Source organism: Hyposmocoma kahamanoa, unplaced genomic scaffold (assembly GCF_003589595.1).
Source record: "Hyposmocoma kahamanoa isolate Upper Pololo Valley unplaced genomic scaffold, ASM358959v1 102, whole genome shotgun sequence".
Taxonomy (NCBI): Eukaryota; Metazoa; Arthropoda; class Insecta; order Lepidoptera; family Cosmopterigidae; genus Hyposmocoma; species Hyposmocoma kahamanoa.
In genome coordinates, this window is record NW_020653337.1 from 4,002,363 (window position 1) to 4,024,421 (window position 22,059).

Sequence of the window (22,059 nt, forward strand, 5' to 3'; positions counted from 1 at the left end):
TATCCAGCCATTATTTCGCTATAGGCACCCTACTTTATTAATACCACACTTGCCTTTTTGTTATAAAAATTACTAGTATTTTAATTTTTCTAATATAATTAAAGAGAAACTCGCTAACAGTACTAGGCAACAATATTCAATGTGAACCAATTTAGAAAAATATTAGGATTCATACTTTGGAATTCTATCTACAGCCCAATGCTGATCGTTGTGCCCATTAGCTACTTGAAAGTGATGCAAATGGTTTAAATTTTCGCTTTGCATTATACTTGCTATATAAAACGAAGACAAATGCGATGAAACAGTATGTATTATTTCTACACCTAACTATTGACCCGACATTTAGGCCAGGTTGCACTGACCATGACCACAGGCCTGATGTCATGCCTGTTCTATAAAGTTAATTGATGTAAATGGTTTATAAAACTGAGAGTAAGCATTGAACATAAGTCTATTTGTAAGGTAGGAAGTAGGTTGTATAAGTAAAATTAAATCAAACTTTTAATTCACAGAATCATTTATTGATCAAGAATCTACATTTTCTTTTAATCTAGTCCTATAGTTTGCTGCTCTCTTGGTCACAATACTTCGTATCTCCTTGTCCTGAATAGAACACAGAATTTCCTCATAATGTTGGTTTATTTCATCGAGACCCTTTAACAAATTACTTTCAGAACATTTTGCTAAGTAAAGGCTAATTAGTGTACTCAATGAAGGTTTTATTTGTGTGGAGAATTCTTTTAATTCTTCTCTGTTGTCATCTTCAAAACCACCACCATTTTGAGGGGATTTATCAAGTAAACTAAGCGCTTTCCAAATATTGAAACTTTGTACAAAAAACTGGTCCAAATCAGAAATTTCACTCAACTGTAATCTTGTAACTATTGCATTTGTGGATTCAATAATATCAACTAGATCTGAATCTACTTCCTTATTATTAACAAACTTATTTTCAAAATAATTCAAGATTTTATTTATAATTGTTAAAACATCATCTTTGTTGTTGCTATATATTTCAGGCGATCTATCAAATCCAACTAAATTTAAAGTTATCTGTAGACTTATTACTAAAACTCTTTCTATCTCATCTGTCTCACAAATATCTTCTTGGATTATCATTATCTCTTTAAAAGCTGTAGTTAAAGATTCTATAGCTTCTGGTGTAACAAACTGATTGAAATAATCTGTTCTAGTAATACCTTTATTGCAATATGATGTCAATGTGTTAAAATTCTCTAAAGCAGTGACAAGTAGATCCTTGTGCGACGAATTCTTCAAAATGAAATACAGAGTTGATGAATAGCCACAATTTTCGAATTTGTTCATCCAAAATTGTATATCTTCCTCTTCAGCGACGAATAAACACGAACTTACGAACCGTAAAACTTGAACCAATATCAAACTATCATCAGACTTCATATACTCCAAGAGTAAGGTAATAAATGGTTCCATTTTTAAAAGAGCTGCAACAACTTCTTTTTGGCAGCACATATTACCAATAATACCTGCAATTATTTCAATAAACCGCGCGGACTCAATCACAGGTAGCGCGAAATTGAATAAGTTTAAAACGTCATGTTTTTGAAGGAATAAAACTACATCTCTCTCGGCCGTCATGTCCCAAAGAGTGCAGAGATCGTCTTCGAAGGATTTTTCCTGAATTTCATCCTTTAAAGTGTCTAAGTTAGCAAATTTTAGCAATATTTTGAGAACGAAACGCTCACTGTACGCTGTGTCTCCAATAACGTCGCCTGCAATAGGTGCTGGGTTTACGGGATCCTCTGGTTTTGACTCCAGTTCTTCTGGTTTCATTTTGTATTGGTCTTAAAACCGTTTACTTCGTCTTAAAGTGTTATAGAGAAGACTGTACGTTTTAGTAAAAAATATACTTAATTCTTCTTCTTTTGAATACTATGACTCCATCGAAATAAACGAGGATTTCGCCATTGTCAAGTAAAAAACAATTTAAAAACAAGAACGATATGAGTCCTTCAGCTGAACAGAACACCAAACAAAGCACAAACTAAAACAAAGCAAGTATAAAAGCTTTGGTATAAAGTAAAGAAGCAAGCCACTCTTTTGACATTGACATTAAATACAATATTTGTAGAGACTACAGTCAATTCGGGTAACTTTGAATCGTGGTGTAACTTTGAACGTAGTTGCGTAAAAGATTTAAAAATTTATTTTATGTATAGCAATCTTTTATTTTTAGTATTGAAACTGTGTAAATCGGAACAAAATTGTTAAACGAAAGTTATGAAAAATAAAGTAATGTTAAATTGTACCTATTTCATTTCAACTAAATTAGTTCGTCTCGTTTTATTATGGCAATTCCAAGTCAAATGTCGTTTTTGAACGCACTGTCAGGAATATTTGGACAAATTCACATCTAAAAAACATGAATATGTCGTATAATCCTACACAAACTGTAAAATATCTAGAAAATATACGGTTTCCATACGGTTTCCATTAGAAGGCTAATCTTATTCAAAGTTACCAAAAATTCAAGGCAACTTTGAATGTGACTTTTGGAGCAAATGTAGAACAGTTTTGTTGAATAATTACTAAATTCCTTCTATAAGAACGAAAAAAGGGCTTAAAAGAACACTATTTAGTTAATAAAGTAATTGTTAAGAAACATAATTAAATTTGAAATTATTAGAAAAACGCAAAAAATGTTCAAAGTTACCCGAATTGACTGTACTTTGACGACAGATTTATTATAATTCATAACCTACCCTAGCAGAGTTCTGAAATAATTGAGATTTTCGTGGTAATATTTTTATAATATTCCAGTGGCACCATTCCTCCATCACAGCATCTAGCTTAGATCAGATTGTACTAAAAAAGTCGTGAATCAGTCGGTAGTTACGCCGTTTTAAAACTGTAACGATGATTTACTGTTACCGCTGGAATAAAAATATAGAATAACAATTCTAGTTACGTGATAGTATAAATTTATACTGGAAATAATTACGAAGATTTTTTTTTGTTCATTATGTTTATGACATCTACTGGTCACGTTATATTACATAAATAATCTACGACTAAAATGACTTTCTTCTAACGTTCTTTCTTCATCACCATTTCTGTCTTCGTATTTTCTTCATAGTATACTTAAAATTAAAATAATCTTTGTAAAAACTGAACCTGTAACTTCAAAAGCGCGCCATTTTCTTCCCTGCTTGGATACAAGTCCTTTGAGCCATGTCTTCGTTTAATTATGTTGGATTGGATTGACTCGGGATTGCTTAGAACAGGCCGATACGGGTATTTTAGTTCGAGATTCGTATAATTTCGCGTTTTAATCTACGATTAAGGCACAACAGCACTATCATATTCCACTTTAAACTAGATTTCACAAAATAATTTAAAGTCAAAATAAAAACGACACTTTTCCCTCCAAAAGGCCCAGAGCGAATCCCCTTTCAACCTTTTATTTTATGACCTAGAGCGTAGCAAATTAAGCCACTAATTCTTTTAAATCCAAAACAGATTTTTTTTATGTTTTCCCTGTCTTTCATTGAATTTTAATGTTTTCCCTGCCCCTTGTCTACTGCGTTAACAAAACTTAGAATACACAAGTTTTAAAAAAGAATTGTTTTGACGTCGTTTTCTCTATTATTTTTATTTTCTCTAGGCTTTTTCATGTATAATCCATAATAATTTGATACTACGATTCTCAGATTTATTGTTTTGTAATCTGAGCTACGATTCTTCAAAAAAAAATATGCACGATTGTTTGAAGTTGATTGATCCATAAATGGTTAAAATTGCCACTAAAACGATTAATCACATAACGATCGGACGAACGTAACATGTGCATACATTTCAAGTCTTTGCTTTACTATTATATTGCCAGGTCAATAAGTAACTTTATAGCGATAAAAAATTCTTTCAATCCCGCAACAAGGTTCAAATAGTTTGTAATAGTGGCAATACCAACTATACTACATTGACGATCCATCGACGAACTAGCCTAATTAATTAGTCGCTTCTTTGTTTAGAAGATATCGATTAGAGTTTCAATTATTTTCATATGCAGGTAAATCATACACATAATGAAAAATGTGTACCTTTGGAAGGCTATAGTTCCAAATATTCGTTGTGAAATCACTCAAGGTATCGTATTCGTGGTGATTAAAATAATTTTGAATTGATAGAGTGTAATAATAATAAATAAATATTTTGCTGTACCTTATCTACAGAGTTAATCTTACCAATTTATAATTGAATATGACTAGCGCTATAAACAACAATAGTCATCGTTTATTCAAATAACTCATTCATTTATTATTCAATTATTCTGATCAATCGTCGTACGCGACTGTACTCCATGCGTCTCGTAAAGTATCATTCATCTCGTTTAAGCCAGGAGCCCAACACGACATGCATACACTAATAATAAACAGTAAGCATAAATAATATCATTGCTAATAAATATCGATACGAAGAAGTGCCAACGCCTGCCCTTTATATTATGGCAATAGAGCACTAAAAACTTTTGCTTTTCTAATTTAATCAGGCACTTCGTAAAATTTTCAATCGCTTACATTTTTTAACTAATGCAGATAAGAAGCGTATACCTTTAATTCGTGAAAGTAGCAATTATTGGTAATACATACTTCTGGAAAACCCGCTAGCTTCATGCTGAACAAAGTGGCGATCAGCCATCCTGATATCAGAACGGCTGGTCAATTATTTTTTTAAATTTTTCAGAATATATCAAAGGTAGCATTTCTTGAATATACACTTAGTGCCAGATGCCACAGACGACCAGCCATCCTGACGGTCACGAAAATCGTGAATTAGTTGGTTTTAGTCGCATAATTTTAAAATAATTTGTACTTTACATAATTAACATACGCTTCGTTACGTCACAGTGTAAAGCACATAGGAACTGTGGTTACGTCATGTACAATTCCGTTATAAAAATCCACTTCTATTTTGTTGCAAATTGAGCTTAAGTTTAGTTTTCTACACCGTGTAGCCCGATATATAACTAATATAAATAGTATTATTTTACTACCATGAATAAAAGACAGTCATTAAGTTCAATTTTATTAAATCGAGTGTTTAACAGCATGGAGAAAGGAACACTTTAGACATATTTTAGTTTTTATACTTATTAAACTAAATGTATGTATGTACTAAATACTGAGAAGTTTGCTACACAAAATAGCATCTAGGTTCAGAAGTAAATTCAAAACCAGGTCACAATCTCGTATGTAAAAACTGTGCTGTGTATTTGAAAATAATTTACATTGCTTAAAGTGCCTCAAAACATCGTTTTTAACGTGGCGTAAATATTATTCCACTCAAAGAAACGTCTTTCCAACTTGAGGTTTAGTCTTAATATTACGAAATATAACATTTTATGGTGCCGTACATTTATTGGTAGTAACGCACTTCATAAATTGGCAACTTTCATGTCGCGAAGGGAGGAAAAAATCCGTTAACACGCCCAACATTCAAAACTAAATACCGGATGACGTGTCGCCTGCAATCAGACTGTCGGCTGACATGTTCGGTAACGAATGGGCCCTTAAGTGGTTTTGTAGTTCTTCGTTCAGGATTATGTAGTATTACACTAGACACAGATTAATTCACCAGACTTGTGGCAGTGACTTACTGCCTGCAGTGTATGAATAAGTTCATAAGTTAAAATATTAAACTACAGTACAGTAAGTAATTAATAAAAATTATGAAATTATTGTTAAAATGATGTCTGCTATCAGAAACACGTGAAAAAAACCTTTAGATATCGCGTAGACAATCATCTAATATGGATTACAAAAACAAAATCCGTCATCAAATGTTCAAACATTCGAATTTTATTTATTTTTATTCTGTCAGACAGTTTTAAAACATTTTATTTTAAAAAATACACAGGGCAGGCAGAGGCTCTCAATTCTAAAATTGAGTTTGCTTACATGACTATAGAGTGCCATTTGTACCACAGCACACACAATTACAAGTCATCAATGTAGTGAAACTTTCTATCCATACAATGTCGAATTATCTATATATAACGAAAAAACGGTAATCCAGCCTTAAAATAATAGCAACAGAAATAGGAATTGCGTGTAACTAACAATCGGCTTTAACCTTCCTCGACGGTTCATCACCATGCTGGTCTTGTTTCCTTTTTCTGCTTTGTTTGCCTTTGTAACCTCCCTTGTGTTTAAATTGCTTACTGAAGTTCTTTTGATTGTGTCGTTTCTTAACCATATCTTCAACGGTTCTTTTTAAGTATTCTGTCTCTTCATCATCTTCTAGGAGCTTGAACACAACATCAGCATCACCAATTTTGACTTTGCCATCTGGAAACTTTTCAGCGAATTCTTTAGCTGCATTCTCTTTGGCGAGACGTACCCAGCCTTTCGTGTCACCGACTTTGAAGTCTATATATGCGACATCAACTTCTGTAATAAAAACATATGTCGTAAAAAGTCTGAACTTAAAACAGTTAGTGGATTTTTCAAATTTGATCCAAGCACACATAATATTGCAGAAGCCACAAACGATATGTTCATGATTACACAATCAATTGAAAATTTATGAGATTTTTTATTAATTTACTTGTATTGTTATGAATATTAAATATTTACTATTGCATTTTGCTATGACATTTATTTATTTTTAAGAAATTCTCGACTAGTTCGTTATAATATAATCATTAATACGAAGAGAGAATACAGAAAAATTTGTTCAGTCTGACAGGATCTTGTGTCTGTATGTTGTTTGGAGAAAAACCTTCATAGATTTCTCACAAACACAAAGAAATGCGCGCGTGCGCACGTGCGTGCGCCTGATGGTTAGCTACACGCCTGTCCATAACAGTTACAGTGCCACTCAGAGCTTGTAAAGATCTGAGACGTAAGTTGACAAGTCCCATGTGCACCACCAATTTCACCAGCACCCTTACCCTTCAGAACTGGAACACAGTAATCTAAAATTACTGCTTGCGGCAGAAATAGGTAAGGTGGCAGTACTACCCTGGACTAACTCTTTCACAAGGACCTCAGCTCTACTGCTACTAAAGGTCAATACAGTAAATAATCTTCTGTGCTCAAAATGTCATGCATGAAAAATACTTAGTTGTAAGCTCAATATGACTGTATCTAACTTACCGAGAGCAACCAATGCCTCCTTAATGTTCTCTCTCTTTGTGGTATCTGCTGCTTCACTGAAATACAGTACAGTTCCTTTGGGCAGTTTCAACTCTTCTTTCTCTTTTTCAAACTGGAAAATTAGAATTAACATAAAATAAATAATATTTAACAAATCCAATCGAAGAATTCATGAAAATACAGGAAAGAGAGACTATCGACACAACATAAAAGACTAGACATAATCATCCCAACTGCAGTACAAACATATTGTAATGATGACAGTCTGTACTTCCTTCTAGAGAAATTCATGCACTCTAAAGCATGAAACATAGAAAAAGCTATACTCAATATTGTAGCTCTTCTATCTTGACATTATCAATGAACAACTCCTAATATCTTGTATATTCTTTTCAGAATGACCTGCAGCCTTTTGAATGAGCAATAAAATTTAAAACTTGATTTCAAGCGTAATTTGGTTTTTATGAAATAAAGACATTTTGAAAGAAATTAAACTTTCATTACTTACAGCTGCCTCTTTCTGTTTATGTTTCTTATCTCGTTTCTCTTTCTTCTCAGAATATTCTTCCTGCTTCTTCTGGAAATAGGCCTCTTGTGAGAGGATCAACAAGTCTGTCTCTCCATATTTAAGGTCCTTGTTTTCTAAGAATTTCACTGCCTAGAATAATAAAGCAAATTAGATACATTATTTTGCATATGTATGTGTTGAACATACTGCCATAGATGTGATACTGTCACCAACTACGGTGGCCGAATGGTTACCCCGGTCTGACATGCAGAGGTCCCGGGTTCGATTTCCGGAGGGGTAGAAAGATTTGTATGGCCTACATTTCTCTCGTAAATTTGGGTGTAATTTGTGCTTGACCATGTGTGTCTATGGCACTCGCGACACAGGTTTCCCTAGTGCGGGCCTATGAGTGTGTACAATATAAATTATCATACATTGTAAATTTAAAATAATACAGCACCAAACAAAAAAGACATTCCTGACCTGTTCTTTGTTCTTGAAAGTGACAAAAACTGATCCCTTGAAGATTCGTTGCTTCTTTGATCTATCAAGATATTTTCTCATGACGATATTCTCCACGTCTCCATGCTGTTTAAAGAATTTTAACAATTCATCGAGTTTCGAATCTTTTGGAAGGCCTTTAGTGTATACTGTACGTCCTTGGAGTTCTTTGCGACGTTCCTCATTCATTTCCGGAACTGGCATTTCAGGACTTCTGCGAATCTTCTGGTTATCTTCTGATAACTGTATAAAAAAAGCATGATTAAATGTACGTAGATAATTGTGAACCCCAGTTTTACTACTCCATATTTGTTTTATGTCTTAACAATGTGCACATACATTTATGAAGTTACCCAGTAGGTTAGACATTTTCCACATTGAATGATAGGGTGGAGACCTGAAGCTCTAAATCACAATATCTCATTTCAATGAACAGAGATGCAGTTTTAACTAATTTGGTGGATATGACGACGGCTTTCGATTTCGTGTCACATAAGTTAATATGCAACAAAATATAAGAGTACTGTTTGATAGGACTCGCTCACGACCTAATAGTCTTATCTTGAAAAACGCCAACAGTAAAAACATACTATCTATACAGACGCAAACATGGATAAAGTATTAAAATCAAGTATGATGAATTTGTGGAGTACCGCAGGGTAGTATTTTAGGGCTGCCGTTATTCATACTATATATTATTAACGATTTGTTAGTCCACGTTAAACGAGATTGTCCTCTTTGGTGACGATTCCTTTATGGTAGTCAAAATTATAATGAATACTAATTAAATTTAACTAAAGCACTACCCTTCCCGATATACTTGAATGGTTACTATATAATCAAATAATTTCGTAGTGAATTTAGATAGACAAAATCTGTGTGCTAGAAAAATTCTGTGTGCTACAATCGAGACCTAAGAATTTGAACAGTGAATTAGGAAGGATACAGTATTACTTAGATTGGCGAGATAAAATGTTGGTATTATTCTTGTTGGTCATTTAAGCCAGGCACATATTAACTTAAATAATAAGCTAGTAGATATACATGTAAATAAACAAAAGGCGGCTGTTTGTGCATATCATATGGCAACTAGATATTTTAGAAAACTATAAAAACAAATAAAAATATGGACCAAACAACGCCTTATAATGGTATTTTAGAGAAAAACAGTATTTGTATTAGCTTCAAAATTATTCAATATATCCAGGTAAAACAACTAAATTGTATACAATTTTTACATCTATTTTGGTTTTCTTGATTATTTTTCTTATTATTTAGTGCATAGACAACATACCTATAAGCCTATTTCATTATATTCATTATGTCTGTAAGCCTAGTATTTGGCCAGGCACAGTGAAACATACTATTTTGTTATTGTCAACTTCTATACTCTATTTAGTAACAGTAGAGTTCCCTGTGTAAGAGTTCGTCCAGGAAAGTGTTGCTACCTTTGCCACCTTACATACTACTGCCGCCAAGCAGTAATGCGAGCATTATTGCGTTTGGTTTTTTAAGGGTAAGTGTTGGTGAAATTACAGGCACATAGGACTTGTTAACTTATATGTTTTCGATGACGGGTGCAGTACTAGTGGCCTTCAGATTTTTGCGATAATATTGAATGAAGCTATGAGTGGCACTGCAACTGCTATGGACAGGCGCGTTGCTTATCACCAGGTGCACGACTTGTTCGTACCATCACTTGATATCATAAAAAAATACAATCCGTGTTAAGGTACAAATAATTGTAACTTCAGTCACCAATATTTGCAAACATATGTCACAATGCTATACTGTGTTTTATCCGCTCAATTTGTGTATTGTGAAGAGACATTTACATAGGAAATTAAACTAGTTTTCCGGGTTTAAATTGCGTATATTTGTTTTTTCAAACAAACCGATATTTCGGGCCCTTTACAGGTCCCATGGTCACGGTTGACTGAGGTGGTAGTCATCAACCAGTTGTGCCTAATATTAATGCAAAACATTTTTTATCAATTAATAATGGAAATTAAAATAAATTAAAACATATTAATTAGTACTGCAGTCTTATGTCTGTTTGGGATTTTTCATCAGAGGAAATACTGGATCCCAAACTGGTGGCACAGAGAAACCATCTTCCCTGTTGAAATTAGGATGTTTTTTAATTTCAATGGCTTTTTTAGTTTCATTTCCTATGTGTAACAATCGCGAAAACCTCGATATGAGACATATACATGTTAAACATAATGTGGACATAAATAAATAAAATAATATTTTTATAAAATTTTTGAATTTATAATTATACCTCGATTATTCCAGACGTAGACTTGCTCAATGCATTAGCAATGACTTTTGCGTCTTTGCTCAGTTTGGCTAGCCGATTAAAACGGGCAAGCACATCCAACGGAACCCACCCATCATCAAGCTTTATTTGCTCACGAAGAAACTTGTCACGGGCAAGGTTCATATCACCTATGGAAAAATAAAGAGATTACAGTATTCTTTTACCAGCATTTCAGCCAAAAAACTAGTGTAGTTAGAGAGAGAATTAGAAAAATACAGTGTTTATGCACAGCAAATATGGACTACAATGTTAACAGATCAGGGGGCCTACCATAACCTTCCCAAAAACAATCTTATTTCAATGTAAGCTTAAAGTAAGCTTATTATAATATTACTCATATCCGTACCATGACGAACCTGTCAACCAAGTAATATATTATTGCAAAAGTAATTGAAAAAATGAATGATTCCCAATATTGTCTATTCCTTACTAAAAATAGTAAAGAGATAACGCTATGTGAACTATATAATGCCATCTATTTTCTTTTTGATGTTCCGAATCGTGTTATCGTAGTATAATGTTTAAGTACTTAATGTTATTTACATTCAGAGAATTTTGACTGTTAAAAAAAGAAAAGTATGTAATAATAAAATCTATTAAAATTAAATTGTTGTCAATAATTATATTGCATTTTCATGAACAAAAATAAATAAAACAAGTTGAGTCTTGATTGTACACGTTGTGATTTCGGAACTGTAGTCTAGTGTCAACTGTTAGTTTCGCCAAGGAGCATATAGTTGGCGCTGTCATAATTTTATGAAATAAACATCGCGTATTGTTATTTAATGAGAAATTATTTCCTATGTGCTATTATGTAAATAAATAAGTTCGACTTAACTTTTAATAATAAATAAAGAAAATAATATTGTTTCCATTGCATCCGTGTATCTATTTAATGATTGCTAACCTTGACATAAGAGTAATATTACTTTAATGTTAAAGTCGCGTCATAGTACGAACTGAGTGAATGAATAGTGACAAAGCTGCCAATATAACATCATAGTTTTAACATTACAATAAGCTTACTTTAAGCACGTTATGGTATGAAAAATCAATGTAAGGTTAAAGTAATATTGTTTTAAGAGGTTGTGGTAAGCTCCAGCACGAGAAATATATTAAAGAAATTATTTCACACCTAAATCAGTACAGATTTTAGGAAGAATAAGATATAATTAAAAGCTTCACGAAAATGAAAAGCTATACGAAAATTTTGACAATATTATTAATTTTTATGGACAACTCACATTCGACCATAAAATGAACTATGTCAAAATGGTTTTCTACTGTCCGGCAGTTCAACTTGAGAATGCAGAACTACCACAAAGTGACTGTGTGAATTATTTGGAGTTACATCTTGATCAGAGACTAACATGGAAACAGCACATAAAGGATAAACGAGAGGAACTCAGCCTGCGATACAAAAATCTGTACTGGCTGGTCGGACGAAACAGCAAGCTGTCAATAGACAATGAACTGCTCATCTACAAAACAACACTGAAGCCAGTATGGATGTATGGAATCCAAAGTGACATCACATTTTATTCTTTAAAATACTAAATTGTTATTAATTCTATTTTAAAAAACCTGTTCATGTCAAATAATGTTAATAGTTTTTTTAAAATTTAATGGTATACCTCAATCAATCAATGGTATACCTATAATAATAGTGTACATAAAAACAACACAAATATTAATTAAATTTTTATTGAATTGATATTCAATAATTTTTTGTGAAATTACTCCACTAGTTTGTTATAATTATTAATACACGGATCGAACACTCAGAAAAAATTCCTTCGATCCATTCGGATTCGAACCAACGTCTTCTTGCATACCGTGCCGGACGCTATACCAACTAAGCCACGGAACGAACCAACGGACCTCACAAATCTTTCTATGTGCTTGCGTCGTGTCTTTGTACTTGGTCTTTCAACAACTTTTTAGTCGTAGCGCCATCTATGAGAAATCTATGACAGATTTATCACCCAGTTAGTACCTTTACAGCTACCAGTCCTGGCCACACAAATATTTTCAAAACTTTGCAACATGTGACATCATGATAGTGTATTATCGAAACGCAAGCATTAATTTGTGTCGGCGTGCATTTTTCACACAAATTTTGCATTAGATAGTTGTCAAATGCGTTTTTTGCTTCAATTATTCACAATTTCCAAAAATTATTTTTTCGAAAACCTTTAATTTCCTAAAACTGAAAATTGGTAGGGGCGTTACTTTTCACTATATCTATCTCTAAAAAAAATTTGAACGCCCGACTCGACGTCAGCTGTTCTGAAGTGGAGCTGGTGTCTAGTCTGGATAAAATTATTTTAGCACAGAGATGAAATTTAGTCAATATTACTATTTAGAGCACACCAATGAGGCAGCATGTTCCATATATACGTGACACGAGTAGGAACTTCTAACCAAAGTATACATGCTAATTCGATACACAACTGGACTAACCAAAGTAATATTCCACCTGCTGGATAATTGCACTTTCCAGTTCCGTTTCATCTTCAGCATTATTCTCCCGCTCCTTTCCGTTCTCACCGGCGACTTCTTGTTCAGTCATTTTCACTAAAACATCAAAATAATTAAATTACTTCAGATGACCACAAAAGGATTTAAGATGGCGCAACTTGATGATAATTACACTTACCAATAGTTTCCAACGACGATTAAGCAACGAATAACGTTTAATTACAACTATATAGCACTACGATTGCTATTTAGTGGTAAACCACAATGTTTTTCGTTAAAAACACGTGTTTTTGCTACCACCAGCACCGGCGTCAAAAATGGTAGTTATGGGGGGGGTATGCTGCGCGGGGCTAGGGGGAAGGAAGGATTGTCAAATGTTTTCGTTCTGAAATCATTTCGAACATTCTCAATTCTCACAAAAAAATTCAATCACACTTAACAAAATGATAGAAAAAATGACAAAAATCCTGTAATTATATTACATATGTGTGTAATATTATCTCCTTAAGAAATAAGCAGTGAAAAATGTATGATGAAGTTCATTGCGTCTATTTAATTTGTTTCCTTATTTTTTCAATGAAAATATATTCGTTCACTTTTCTAAACGATATTGTGGTTGTCAATAAAACCGCTCGCTATTTATTGTAGCTAGATCTTTGCATTTTTCATAATTTTAACTCGTAAATGGAATAAGGCTCTTATATAGTACATTAGTATATACTTGTCGACGATATAACAATGGGGGTACGAGGACTAACCACGTATATAAATTATAATCGAGACGCCATACTGGAGCAGTTCTATCTTCATAATACTCAGCTTGTCATCGACGGCCACAGTCTATGTGCACAGTTGTATAGCTCCCTCAACTGTTTCTCTGCATTTGGAGGCGATTATGATAAATACGCTATGCATGTGAAGAATTTCTTCAAAAACCTGCGTAAGTGCAATGTCTTGCCATACGTTCTTTTCGATGGTAGTTACGAAACAAGAAAACTTCGTACTGCCTATAGTAGACTCAGCTCAAAGATATATGGCGCGTCCAGACTTGATCCTGTTACACAAGGTAGCTTGCAGATATTTCCTTTGCTTCTTAGAGACGTTTTTATTGAAGTTTTGGCAGAAATTGATGTTCCGTACACAGTATGTGAATTCGAGGCCGACGATGAAATTGCTGCATTGGCGCGACACCTTAATTGCCCAGTACTAAGCTATGATTCCGACTTTTTCATTTACAATGTTCTGTACATACCATTTAATACTCTAGAAGCCAAACCGCAAACTTTGGTAGAAAATGATAACAAAGTATATGCTTTAGAATGCAAAATCTTTAAAATCGAAAATTTAACAGATCATTTTGGTGGTTTAAACAAGGAAATGATGCCACTGTTAGCAACTTTGCTTGGTAATGATTTTGTTGAGAAGCGCGTTTTCAACAAGTTCTTTTCACAACTTAAATTGCCTAAGAGTAAAAAAAATCAAAATGAGCAACAAAGATGCATTCACGGTTTATTAAAATGGTTGCAAACAGAAACTTTAGACTCGGCAATTGCTAAAATATTGGGGAGGTTGAAGAAAAATAAGAAACACAAGGTATTTGCCATTATAAAAAAAAGTGTGGCTGCGTACAATACTACCGAGTGTGAATCATTAAAATATTTTGATGTTAAGATTGAGGAAAGAGTAAACCAACCAGAGTTAGAAATACTTGAGGCTTTTGATGGAGAAGAGTCTAGTTCAGATAGTTCAAATAAAGAAGATAATGTGTCTGAAGATAATAGTGATGTTGAAGCAGAAGATAATGAACGTCTTGGAATGCCAAATTGGTTTGCCGATTATATAAGACAAAAACGTATACCACAATGTTACATAAATTTATATACTCATCATCTATACTTCTGTTCTCCGCAAGCTGAAGATTACTCAGATGATGATGCTTGTCTATGTGCACTTCCATTGGTAAGATTTGCATTTGACATACTCACAGACTTTGCTCATGAGAGTTTTACAATTGTTTGCAGGCAAAAAAATTCTAATGATAAGAATTATACAAGGTTACAGGTAGGAACTGAATATTCCATACCAAGGCCTTTAGAAAAATCTTTTACCGAATTATGCTATGATGAATTGTTCTTATATTTCAATGAATTTGTAAAACTCAAGATGCAGTCTTTGGATTTCTCAGAAATTGAATTGTTACCACCAAATTTCAAAATTTTTATGATTTCTTTACTTTGGTGGGTAAAAAATTGCAGTGTACCACTAAATCATATACACAGTCTGTTTATTTGCTACATTATGCTTGAAGTTATTGATGAAAAGACTGGCACATTCCGTGGTCATTATAATTTTAATAATAAATACAGCAAGAAACTTGAGGAATTAAGAAAAAGACCTAACACAAAGTTAGACAACAAAGAAATGGAACTTTCTTTGAACAAAAATAAAGTACAGTATGAAGACTGTTTAGTTGCTGCCAGTGTACTTTTAAAGCATTTTGAAATTGATGATAGTATCCGGAAAAAGCCAAAAACTTATGATGTAAAAAGGATGCATTCCTTTGCACAATTCCAATATTGTTTAATGCATTTCAATAGCTTAAACAAATTGTGCGCTGAACCATTTACATGTACTAGATATTCAAAATCTTATAATGGGACATTTGTTTACAATATAGCTTTGAAATTGGAAAACCAATCAGACCCTGAAAATTTTGTACATCAGTACTTAAATGGTGCCAACACTGTTCTAATGTTTTATAGAAGTTTATGTTTTATTTACAACAGATGTGCTCAAAAAATGGACTTGATAACAACAAAAACAATTGGGAAAAAACATAAAAGAAGGAAACAAAATGTTAAGAATGAAATAAATTTTATTGTAAGGGGATTTGAGTCTGAAGTAGTAATTTGATCATGGTGCATTCAAAATGTAACCCTTTGATAATATAATTATCTCTACAATATCTAGGTGTAATAAATTTCGTCAAATTAATTAACGAATTTCGTATTAATAGTGTCCAACATAAATGTCAGAATAGAATATACAAAAATACAATATAAACACTTAATTATGTAGTCTTAGTACCTAGTTAAGTTTTCTTTTTACCTTCTTAGTCTCAATCTCAGGGATACCACTGCCATGAATTAGATCATTCAATTCCGCACTTGAAATATAAAGAACTAATACCCCAAGGTAACTTATCAAGACAAAACCAAACATTAACTTCCAGTTCATAGCATGAATAAATGGGTATACCATGGACCCGGCCAAAATAAACGCTACTGTTAATACAGCTAAATAGGCCACTCCTATGAAAAAACCTATTGCGATACCTAACAATCTCGAATGATATGTTTTAGGCGTTATAAACAACTCTATTATCACAAAGGGGACAATTAACGTGTGCATGACATGATTCATCCATAACGGAAATATCTCTTCTATATTATCTGGAAAAATTAGATCTTTATACAATGTATAAATTGTCCAGAAAACTATTGCGATATAAAACGCAAAAGGAAAAGCCACGCCGAAGAAGATGTCTTTTAAAACTCGAATTTTTGATGTTTTCTTCGGATATACTTCGTTGGAGCCGATGAAATCGTTCAAGAATGCGAGAGCAAAGTATGTTGTCTGTACCACCTGGAAAAACAGATAAAATTAAAAAAGACACGAGTGTTGACACAGACCGATCAACTTGTAAGTATTGGCATAAGTATTGACAGTATACAAGGTAATAATATATTCACACGCAAAATAGGCGCCTTGACGTCGAGTTGCGGACACCAGCCCGTTACACCAAAAAAACGGTGCCACTGCCTTGAATATACTTGATAATATTCAAGGTAGTGGTATTATTTTTTTTAATAGTCTTTACCTCCTGTTTGCCGCGGAACGGAATGGAAGCAAATTTTTGTAAGCACAGTTTAAAGAACTTTACGTTTTATGTTAATTGTGTAACGTACGTACAAATTAAATATAAGCTATAAAACAGGCCGCGTGTGTTCCCGAGAATTCTTGTAGTCTCGGGAATTCCCGCAGCTACCACATCGTATTTAGTTTATACCTAATTGACATAAAGTTTATTATGCTATGTACAATTTCGTTACAAAAATTTGGTCCCATTGCGTTCCGGGGCAAGGTAAATTGAAACTTATGAAGCCCACAAACACTACGAAAAATCGCTACGATCAGTCGGTGTCAATCAAACGGTGCTCTCTCGTCTGACGTGTGTGACGATTTTTTAAAACAGTGAGCATAAATAATTAAACAAGTATAATATCATTGGTCGAACGGAACAGTATCAAAAATTTAATAGACAAATCGGAACCGGATCAACTGTGCCTTAATCGCAGTCGTGTGTTCGATACACGACGTCTGTTTTTTTTTTCATATTTTCCTCCTTTTCTCAAGGCGGAAATTAAACTGGTAAATAGTTTTCTGTCTCTATCGCGGAACGGAATGAAGATACGATAAACTGTAATGTGTGTGTTTGTGTGTGTGTGTGTCCGTCTGATGGCAACGATTTTTCGTTTGTGGGCCCCATGTTGTTTTATCAGTACGAGTTAAGAATAGCCTAATGTAAAACTTTTTAGCAATAAAAACGACTCTACTATTTGCATATCCAAATTTATATTGTAAAATAGAGTCCTTATTTATAGTGTTTTATATATTTTGAATTACAAACATTTTTATATCAATTTTTTACCTACGTAATTTATAAATTCTAAACATTTCAATATCTCCTTCGAGGTAACTGAAAAACTGCTATTTTATTTATCTACCCTCATCATACTTTCTCCTTTTGAACGAGCTAGACTTAAAAAAGCTTATTTACTACACTTATATACTGAAACAAAATAAAAACAAATATCTACTCACCAAACACCAGATTGTGAAGAACATATACCGAAAATTGAAGGGAAGATGTTTGAACGGTTCTGCCTCCTTAGGTAACGGTATTTTTACATAATTTTGATCGTACCATAGCGTAAAACAATTTAAAACTACGACCGACAAATGAAAAAGAGGTATCAACATGTTAGTATGATAGTAATAGTAAAACTAAAACGTGGTACGCGTGTGTCGTTCTTCGTGTCGGCAAAGAAACTCGTTCTTAGAAATTCAAGACCAGTTTTCGCGCGTAATTGGCATACAGAAGAGCTCAAAGGTCTTTGACCTTGGAGATTGAATAAAATGTCAGCAAAGTAACGTAAGGTGTTTCCTCAAATACAAGACAAGTTATTTTTACCATGTAGTACCTATAATAAGGCAAGTAGGTGCCTATGGCAATGCCATAGTTATTAACTGCCTCCGTGGCCGAACGGCTACCATGCTGATCTGCCATGCAGAGGTCCCGGGTTCGATTCCGTGGTCGGGAGAAATATTTGTATGGCCTACATTTATTTATCTCATGAGTTGATAATGTGACAACCCTGTGCTTTGAACCTTACGCCTTATTCAGAGTGTGTGAGAGAGACAGGTAATGTCAATCTCAAGGCATATTCGCCATCCCCGGAGAACAAAATGATAATCGCAACAAAGTAATATTTCAGGAAAAACAAAAAACATGTTTTCATTGATAAGTTCTTAAATACTGAACGTAGTTAGCTGTAAGCAAAGAATATTTTTTGTGCATTTTTATATTATAAATGAAACAGCCGTTAGTTAAGCCAAAATAGAGATATATCAATAATAAATAATTAGTCAAAATCAATCATCATGTTGAATTTATATTGTGGATTATAATTTTATTCTCGTTGTGTCTGAGCCGAAAACAAGTATTGCACCGTCGACTTATTATTTTATTCTACGGGTTGCAATAGTACAAGTGGCGAAGATAATAATTACGTATATCTTATTCTCGTAAACATAGTAAGATATTTTTTTGGAAAGGTCTTTTATTTTGCTGTTACAATGAAACCATGATATGATAATCAACTTTTGCTTTATTATACGAACAGTTTGAAACGGGAATAAAATATGATAACTGCGTGTATCGTTATTTTGTGTAATTATTTTTACGAGAACATAATTCTATTGTCATTTATCATATTAAGAAACATAATAACCTTATTCTTGTGCACTTGGGCATGAGTAGAAAATTTGAATGATATTGTATTATTTTGTTATTCCGTAAGTAACTGCTTAAAAATCACGAAAAAAATTCAAAATACATATGTATTGGTACCTAAAGATCTTAAATATGATATAACACTAAAACTGTGATCATGGCAGTTACCTTTTTGTTCTCCGGGGATGGCGATTTGTACGTCTCCTAAAAATCCTTTGCCGTCCCGCCCCGTCTGTGGGTGCCGGGATTTTACCAAAGTAGGGCAATGTTTATTATACATTTGTAAGCATGGTAAAGTAGGTCTGGCAGCTTTCAAATGTATAAAACGTCGATATTTATTTTGGCTTAGAAAAAAATGTAAAATGGTCTTTCTGTCCGTTCACATAAACTCTTTAAAATGTTTTTGAAAGAAATATTAGTAATAAAACTTTCTCGGACACATCATTCGAACATATAAACCATTTGCATTCTTATATACTCTGCCTTTTTTAAAAGATGGAGTAACATTAAATGACATTTCATTGCGTAAAAGTGTTATCCGCTTGCAAGCAGCTAGTGATTGCTATCGATATCGATTATCTCGTATCGACTGAATGTTGGCCACGTATATGCAATAGCCGACCTTGTTTCATTTAAATCATCATCGGTCCATTATTCGTCCAGCAGCTGGGCACTGGGCACAGGCTCATTCTAATCATCAATTCTCGCAAGTTCCTATATACATACACTGTATTTAGAACTATGTCTAATAAAAATACAAGGAGGAGATTAATTTTAAAATTTCTCATTTTAATTTAATATAAATAATGAAATTACCCTGTTCTTTTTCGGCCAACTGTCAAAATAAGAATGAAGAAGGCAATATGCAATTAGTAATCGGTAGAAAGTCTAAAATTCACAATTCAGAAATTTTTAGCAAAATTTTACCTTCTTTCCACAATCTATCGATAAAACTGTCGACAACAACACTATTTAAAATTTTATGAAACCTGGTAACCCTGCAAAATGTCATTTTACTCCTTGAAAAGGACATATTGTAATGTTGGTGTTTTTTAACCGACTCTAAAAAAGAAGGAAGTTCTCAATTCGACTATTTTTTTAATGTATATGTTATGCGATAATTCCGGATTTGTGAACCGATTGTGAATGATTCTTTTTTGTCGGAAAAAGGGTACGTCAACGTAACCTAAGTTTAGGTTGTTTCTTGTGTGTTTGAATAAATAAGTAAATAAAAAATACTAGCATGTATGAAATAAGGTAACGGCAGGTAATAAGGCCTAGCTAAAGGAGATTTGAAATAAGAATGCTGCCTCACCGGGACGCCGCGCCATGGCGAACGTCGCCATCACTGAATACTTGGCTACCTATGGCAACCGACAGTCGCTAAACAAAGAAGCCAAAAAGTAGCCAAGACACGTAGCTGAACGAACGTGCATTCACTACGGGGCGACTATCTGGCGACTGAAGTAAGGGAAGCGCGGTTTACACGCGTACATTTTGTTGGCTACGTCGCGTCGCCGTCGCCAGCGCGCCAGAGTCGCCGAATTCCACACAAGGAGCGTCGGTAGTGGCTACGCTTCCAAATTGGCGACGTCGCCAATCGGTAGCTAAGTGAGGTAGCCGCCATACATTTCAATATCCATTTTTGGCTGCGTAGCTGGCGACGTGGCCATGGCGTGCCCTGCCAGTATCATAGTAAATCAAAATATTTTTCTAAAAATCATTCTTATAGATTTATTGGAACAACCATTGACTTACAAATAAATGGACGACGGGTCTAATACAAAAACCACGAAAAAAATGTCCCAAGTCAACCTATTCGAAATTTAAATTGTAATGTCATCGCAATATCGCGCTGTCAGTCGAACAAATGAAGACTAAAGCGGAGTTTGGCGCTCTGTATACGATTTTAGCGCCTTACAAGTGCGGACACTTTTTAGCGCGGACCCGACGTCCATATAATTGTAAGTCAATGGGAACAACATATAAACTTAAAATGGCATCTGTTACCATAAACAAAATCAAAATGAAACATTGAAAACGCCAGTAGGCAGTAGGTAATTTACTATAGTAGGGTTAAAAGGCCTTATTAGCTTTAACGTATAATATAATCGAAATACACACTAAATTCGGTACTTGAGATCAATAATCAGATAAATACAGTTATTTCACTTGCGATTGTTGCAACATATTTATAAATTACTTCTTTAACAACTATCAGGGCACTCAAAGCCCCAGCATCACTCACCCATAAATAAATGGACGCATTCCTCGTGATACGACCCAGAAGCTTTTTCAAACTAGCTCTCTTGAGATGTTTTTTTATTATAACAAGTTGTGTAAGACGTAAAAGCATATAAAGGCGTTTTAGAACATGTCAACAAGTTTAGAACAAGTCTGGTCAAACGCATGCAAATACGTTAAAATTTATAATGTGATCTTTTCGCTTACTGCGGTTATCGAAATGTTTGTAAATTCTACCTTATGTTCAAACAGCTTGTGTTCATTTTTGCATGCGCTAAGACATTTATAACAGTTGCCTGTTTGGCCGCTGCTCAAAAAGCTTGTTTAATATTTAATTTACTATAATTAAAAGCAGGTAACTTTAATTAAAAGTTAGACAAAATTAGGTGTAGGTAAACCTGGCATCATAGGATCTAATCTACCTAACTAATCAGGGTTGTCACTGATGTATGTTTTTTGCACATCAGCGGAAGCGGATGTGGATTCTATTTTATCTGTTAAAAAAAACAAAAAAATTATTTACTCCGTTAGCTCAGCAACCTGAAGTGAACCTTGACCCCCGACACAAGTTGGCGTCAGCGCGCACTGTCTTGTGCAATCTGCTCCCAGTTGTTTGCGTGCAGGACGTGGAGGATATTAAAGAAATAATGTACAGATCTTTATTGAATCTGCATGAAATAACTTTTATATGTTGGTGAAATAAACAGTTGTTTTAGGCTCAATTTATGTTGCGGCGGAACGGAATGGAAGCGAATTTTTGTAACGATATTGTAATGAACGTAACGTGCGA

The 22,059-nt window shown here is 33.8% G+C and overlaps 3 protein-coding genes across 3 annotated transcripts; 1 reads left to right on the top strand and 2 right to left on the bottom strand.

The window, feature by feature from the left end:
* Positions 1–525: 525 nt before the first annotated feature.
* On the bottom strand, positions 526–1,959 carry LOC113236468 (protein saal1). The gene has a single exon (XM_026472554.1). The coding sequence runs from the start codon at positions 1,810–1,812 to the stop codon at positions 526–528; it is 1,287 nt and encodes a 428-aa protein (XP_026328339.1). The 5' UTR covers positions 1,813–1,959.
* Positions 1,960–5,056: 3,097 nt separating this feature from the next.
* On the bottom strand, positions 5,057–13,304 carry LOC113234439 (la protein homolog). Its single transcript, XM_026469752.1, has 7 exons — positions 13,128–13,304; positions 12,932–13,045; positions 10,430–10,596; positions 8,128–8,388; positions 7,645–7,794; positions 7,137–7,248; positions 5,057–6,428 (listed from the first exon to the last, which is right to left on the bottom strand). The coding sequence occupies exons 2-7, from the start codon at positions 13,038–13,040 to the stop codon at positions 6,094–6,096; spliced, it is 1,134 nt and encodes a 377-aa protein (XP_026325537.1). The 5' UTR covers positions 13,041–13,045; positions 13,128–13,304; the 3' UTR covers positions 5,057–6,093.
* A 275-nt stretch (positions 13,305–13,579) lies between these two features.
* Positions 13,580–15,991, top strand: LOC113232556 (protein asteroid). Its single transcript, XM_026467329.1, has one exon. It carries the CDS (start codon positions 13,688–13,690, stop codon positions 15,860–15,862), a length of 2,175 nt encoding a protein of 724 aa, XP_026323114.1. The 5' UTR covers positions 13,580–13,687; the 3' UTR covers positions 15,863–15,991.
* Positions 15,992–22,059: the final 6,068 nt, after the last annotated feature.